Source organism: Pelobates fuscus, chromosome 8, assembly GCF_036172605.1.
Source record: "Pelobates fuscus isolate aPelFus1 chromosome 8, aPelFus1.pri, whole genome shotgun sequence".
NCBI lineage: Eukaryota > Metazoa > Chordata > Amphibia > Anura > Pelobatidae > Pelobates > Pelobates fuscus.
Window position 1 is genome coordinate 18,462,406 of NC_086324.1, and position 6,533 is coordinate 18,468,938.

General features: G+C 45.6%; 1 protein-coding gene across 1 annotated transcript; it reads left to right on the forward strand.

Annotated features, from left to right (window-relative positions):
• Nucleotides 1-531: 531 nt before the first annotated feature.
• Nucleotides 532-5,850, forward strand: LOC134570643 (uncharacterized). The gene is made up of 2 exons (XM_063428579.1): nucleotides 532-595; nucleotides 4,522-5,850. Exon 2 carries the CDS (start codon nucleotides 4,533-4,535, stop codon nucleotides 5,559-5,561), a length of 1,029 nt encoding a protein of 342 aa, XP_063284649.1. The 5' UTR covers nucleotides 532-595; nucleotides 4,522-4,532; the 3' UTR covers nucleotides 5,562-5,850.
• The last annotated feature ends 683 nt before the right edge of the window (nucleotides 5,851-6,533 follow it).

A 6,533-nucleotide genomic window follows, 5' to 3' on the forward strand; every position in this document is an offset into this window, starting at 1 on the left:
CACAGTGAACAAACATTGCCCTCCTTCATAAATGTGGGGTGACACTTTATGTACGTAATACATAGATAGATTAAACTTAAAAAGGGGTTAAAATCATTTAAAAATTAAAACAAAAATAATACATGTTCTTCTGTTAAGGTAATTCACCTTTATTTGTTAAGTTTCCTGAATGTTCACATTTTATATGTTATAGTGTATACTAAGAGGTACACACATAGGTGATTAGAGTGAGTAGTTGTTATTTTTATTGTTTAGCATATTTTGTATTAGTCAATGCACTATTTTTCAGCAACGCCCCTGTAAGGACTGCAGGTAGTAAATCAAGTCACTAATCAATGGGGAATTATAGTGAGTACATCTATAAATATACCAGCACTTTTCATGTATTGACCATCACATTACCATACATTGTCTTCCCACCTGTGTCTCTTCTCCCAACCTGGGCAGGCTGAGGGGGTCAATTAGTAAATGATTAGGGATTGATTAACAAGGTGTCCAAACCCCTCACCTCCAGCTATAAAAGGATCGTTCTGGGAGGGGTGATATTAGGAGAGGGTTTGTTGGTATTACAGTTTCTGAGAAGGTGCCTTACTATGTGAGTTATTCTAGGTTTATTTGCTAATAATGTGATTTATACACAGTGTGGTTATTTCCAAGTTGTGGATTTCCTTGGAGTGTTCACTTTATTATTAACTATAAATGAGGCAAAAAGACAGACTTGGGAAAACTGCTAACTGAGCTATGGTGACAGCTTGACAATAAAATGTCACCATTTGGGTTTAACTTGATGTCTGTGGAATAAATACCTGAATGTATTTTAAATATTAAAGGGAGATTACTGTAACCCAGATCACAGCATCTCAATGGAATGGTGTGTAGTGGCCCTTTAACAATGTGAGGTAAAACCCTGTGGTTTATTTTGTACATACTGCAGGGCAGCACTCTTCATGTGCCAACCCTCACACTATATATTTTTACAGATCTCCCTTCTGTGGATCACTGGGCTATAAACCCTTCTGGAACCTGAAACTCCCCTTTAAAGGAACACTATAGGCACCCAGACCACCTAAGCTTAATGAAGTGGTCTGGGTGCCAGGTACATCTAGGGTTAACCATGCCTGATGTATACATAGCTGTTTCAGAGAAACTGCTATGTTTACAAATGTGTTAATCCAGCCTCTAGTGGCTGTCTCATTGACAGCAGCTAGAGGCGTTTATCACTGATTTTCAGTATGTATCAGATGTATGTACACAGCCAGCACTGAGCGAGCGGCTTTTAATTCACAAACCAGTAGTGATATCCTTACTATGTGTCCTCTCCTTCAAATGCAGGTTGCTTTATAGTTCAGATCACTCTGTGTTGGTGGCTGGGCAGTGTACATTTGATAAGGAAGTCTTTGTGGAGAGAGGGCATGGCAAAGTAGGCAGGTTGTGGTGTAGTGGTCTGCAAGGGTTATTTCTAAATGAAACTTCTCATAGTGACCGCCATTACATTAGTGTGAAATTGTAACTATATGATCTACTGTAAGTAGGGGGGGGGGGGGTATAGAGAAATAGCCACCCCAGCTCCGCCGGGTGCGGGTGCCCTTGGGCTGCTTGCTGCTCCATCAGGGAACCGCACGCACTGCAGACTGGGAAGGGGAGCACCTCCACCTCCGCGCAGGAGCGCCGGCCCCCTCATGCTGCAGCTGCCCAAGCGCTCTGCAGAGAGCCTCAGGTGGCTGCAGCTTTGCCTGGGCTGGTGCATCCATGAGGGCTCACCGCCCGCAGCATGAAGAGAAGGACTGACAGGAGGGAAGTGCCCGGCGCTCCCTCCTGTCACTCCCTCACTGTAGCCTGGCCGAGCCCTGTATGGTCTGTGGGTACAGGGAGCATCTGTCTCCTGTACCTGGCAGGAATAACAAAGTGCACTTCCTTTTAGTCTGGCTGGGTACAGGAAATATAAGCTCCCTGTACCCGCGGACCATACAGAGCTTGGCCACACTACAATAGAGGTAGGGGAGGAGGGAGAAATTGATGTGGGGAGAGGAGAAGAGATTGACATCAATCACACATGGAAAAACACACAATGCATTACACACACACACACACACACACACACACACAATGCACCCCTTACAGAAACACACCTTGCATTCCTTACACACATCAGGACATCCCCCCCCCCTCAGGGCAGTCTATAATATGAATATGACCCTGGGCAAAGCATTTTCTTGGGCCCCCTAGGCCCCGCCCCCCCAATTACACCCAACCCCCAATCAGGCAGGCAGGCACACACACAGGCAGACATGCACATTTAGCCACCCTCCAGGTTCTTACCTTTTCCTGGAGGCTGGTGGTCCCCTTTTCCCTGGGGTCCAGTGACAGGTTGAGGCAGATGGGAGTTCTCCTCTGGAACTCCCCTCCTCCTGCCTCTTTCCTCCCGCGTGGCTACTATCTCCGGTGGGAGGAAGTGACACGTGGCACTCGCTTCCTCCCAGCCGGTACAGGAAGGGGCCCGGTCGTGCTGTTTAAGCATCACAGCGCCTGACCGGGCCCCTGCTCACACATGCTTACTGAGTGGCCCTTAGTGCATGGGCCACCCGGAGGGCCTCCTTAGTTGGTGGGCCGGTGCGGCTCTGTGCAGCTGCACTGCCAGGTACATGGGGGCTGCTCAAATCGCGGGCCCCACGGGGCAGCTGCTCTGGGGTCCTCCAGGAGCAACTGGGCCCGGGGCAGCTGCCCCTTTGCCCCACGCTAAGGACGGCCCTGATCCCCCTGTGAACAAACTAATTGGTGGAACATGAAGGTGGACCCTGGGACCCAGATCTTGAGCTGTGTAAAGGGCCCCCCAAAAATTGAGCTGCTTCCCGTTGTCCCAGAACACTGATTTTTGTGACCACAGTTACAAACAGCCTCCAGAGAGCCTGTTCTACACCAGACCAGTGGAGCCAAACTGCAGCCAGAGCCCATCATCATCCTCATCTGGTTGTAAGTAGGCAATCTAGTATATTATTTGTGGCACTAATCTCTAATTTACCTCACATTAAAGAAACCCTATAGTCCATAGAACCACTGCAGCTTAATGTAGTGGTTCTGGTGTCTATAGCCTATCCCTGCAGGCCTTTTAATGTAAACACGGCGGCACTGGCGTTAGTTAACATGGCAGATCATATGGGTGGGGTATTGTGATGTCACATGGGGGGGGAGCGACAAACTTTACTTTTGCCTAGGACGGCAAAAATCCTTGCCCTGGCCGGGTGTCACGTGACTACCCGGCGCTCAGTCTGACACTGCGCCCACCGGACGTCCAGAGGTCCCCCTGCTATGTCAAGTAAAAGGGGGACAAAGGTAGAAAAATAATTGGAAGCGTTTAGGGGGGGCTACTAATATGGATGGAGGGAGGGGTAGATAGAAAAATAATTGGAAGGGGTTAGGGGAGTACTAATATTCCTGGAAGGGGTAGGTGGGGTTCTAATATGCATGGAGGGGGTAGAGATGGGTAGTAAAATGTATGGAATGGACTTCTGAAAGTGTCACTGAATAGCAGTTAGGAAATGTGGTCCCTATAAGTCAGGGGCAGTATTACACAATCTGTGTATGTATAAAAAGTAATCTGCGAAGGACAAAATGTTTGTCATGTCGTGCTAAAAGTTAAGCTAGGAATGTGCATATTTTTTAAAAATAATTTTAGAATAATGATAGACATCTTTCTTACATTTGTGGTGGGTTTTTTTTTTTTATATTTTTCCTCTATATTCAAGGGACACTATATAGTCACCAGAACCACAACAGCTAAACGTAGTAGTTCTGGTGTCTATATAGCATGTCTTTGCAGGCTTTTTAACGTAGGCACTGCCATTTCGTAAAAAGGCAGTATTTACATTACTGCTGAGGAATACCTCTAGTGGACACTCAGATGGCCACTAGAGGTGCTTCCTAGTCAAGACATGAATGGCGCCCTGTGAAGTATCTGCGCATGTGCACCAGGGAGCAATGACGCTTCTGAATAGAAGTGATTTATTGCTCGCACCCTCCTACTTCGTCATTTTGACAAAATAGGGGGCGTGGCATCAGGAGGATCCCGGTGCTGTATCCAGGAAAGTAAAACCCCTTCCCTGTAGTGACCCTTTAATGTTATATCATTTATATAGTGCCAGCAAATTCCGTAGCGCTGTATAATGGGATAAACAACTCCTAGTTTACGGAATAAGAGTATACCTGGCGAGTAAAAATGCTAGCCCCCCCCCCCCTATGACATGTGAAAACTGACATTTTATAGTGAAGCACCAACTATTGGTCTTGGTGACATTCAAATGCTGTCAAAATGGCTCCCAAATGTTTCTGCTCTTTCTATTGAACGAACATCTGCCATTACAATGTCAATTATACTTTCTCCCATCTATGAAGTACTCTTGCCCTCTCCAATCTTCCTTATTCTAACATAAGTGAAGGCAAAGCCTTTTAGGACATTTAATCCAAAATTGCTACATTAACCAAATCCATTTTTGTAACCAATTTATATTTTTATTATTCTTTCAGTGTGTTTGACCATGGTTGGTATCGTTCCCAAGAAGGATGCCCCAGGAGTGGATTTTTGTGGTGTTGACAAATATTACTACATTGTCCGATCTGATCTCGGCTGTTACATGCGGTCAACAAACTTCAACAAGGGTGAAGATCTAATTGTCTACAGTCTGCATCTCTCTTGTAGAAATGGAGACCATTACCTGGCCCATGAAGATGACCTATTCTATATCATTAAGGGCACAAATTATCGCCGTGTGACCAACATGAACACAGATGAAGGTGCTATAGTCTACGCTCTACATCCCAGCTGCCGGGGTGGTGATCACTATCTCTCTGCCTTCGGTCACTTCTACATCATTGACCAGAGTCGAGGGGTTTATCGTAAAACTACAAATATGAACACGTACGAGGATGGGGTGGAGTACACACTCCATCCCAACTGCAGGAACGGGCTCTACTACTTTGGTGTCAAAGACTACTATTACTTTGTGAAGCCTCATGATGAATGGGGGGTTCAGTATTACAAATGCACAGACTTCTCAAAGGATACGGATGGAGAGCCCTTTTCCTTTGATGCCACTGTCACCAACTTCACCCCTGGGGGCTTGGCCCTCATTCGGGGTCCCTCATTTGGTGTCTGGAAGTGCATCAAAACCATCAGCAATGATTCGCAGACTCCGATCACCTGGACAAACAAGATCAACAAGAAGGTTGGCTATGAGAAGGAGAAGATGTCCTCAATGGAACATAACTGGAATGTTTCAGCCACAGTGTCTGCAGAGACAGGTGGTCTGAGTGCCCTTGTCGTAAAGAGCCAGTTCTCTCTCAGTACTTCATATGGAGGATCCAGTGTCAACACGGAGAGAGAGAACTGGAATGAGGTGACAGAAACTGAGGAATCCATCAATCTGACCCTGAAGCCCAATGAGAAGATCTATGTTTGGCAGTATGAGCTGGGTCTGGGTAAAGAAGCTGTGCTATTCTGCAGGGATATGAAGTTTGATGATGATCCAGAACCCCCAACTGAGAACCCTCTACCACCAGCTAACTAGTTCACAAGGCAATCACTGTAACAATGTATTTGGCTTTCAGGGACTAAACCAACCTACAGACTGTTAATATTTATAGGTAACTAATCGTGTAACCTGCATAATCCTGTTGGTATATCTAATCATGGTGTGACCTTATCTGACAATGAAATGTTAGGTTTTCCACCATAAATGGTGAGGACAAAATCCATCTAGGCTGTTCTAGTAAGGTCAAGGCACTAATGATTCTGTAATATGGAAACTGCTCCTCCAGATTCTAAATGAAGGAAGAAAATAAAAATATTTGAATTGCATTCCTTGATTTGTCTTGTTTTCCATCTAATATCCTCAATTCTCCAAATCTGTTATGTGTTCTATAACTAGTTGCAGCAGTTTAGAAACGCCAACTGGTGTGGCAGTGCTCCTATAGCAGGCATAGGTATCCTTTGTAACTCCAGATGTCTGGGACTACACCTCCCATGATGCTTTGCCAGCATTATGGGGATGCAGTCCACAACATCTGGAGTGCCGAAGGTCAGTGGCTTATCTAGGATTTATTTAGAGGTGGCGGGGGGGGGGGGGGGGGGGGGTGGGCACATGGTGGGCCAGGGACAACAGTAGGAGGCACATTTGACAGGTTATCTCTCGCTTTAGTGTGTGTGTGACAGGTTATCTCTCGCTTTAGTGTGTGTGTGACAGGTTATCTCTCGCTTTAGTGTGTGTGACAGGTTGTCTCTCGCTTTAGTGTGTGTGTGACAGGTTGTCTCTCGCTTTAGAGTGTGTGTGACACATATTTTAGTTTTAAATCAAGCTTAAACATTTGGCTTTAAACACAGATTGGAATTATAAGTACGTTAGAACGGTGCTATAATCACGCTATAAACAATTCAAGTAACGTAAATGCATATCATTTTAGCTATATCTGCATAGGTGCAGAGTGGTAATGCGTGGAGTCGTTTAGCTAGTAATAATTTTTCTACCAGCTATCCTAGCTGT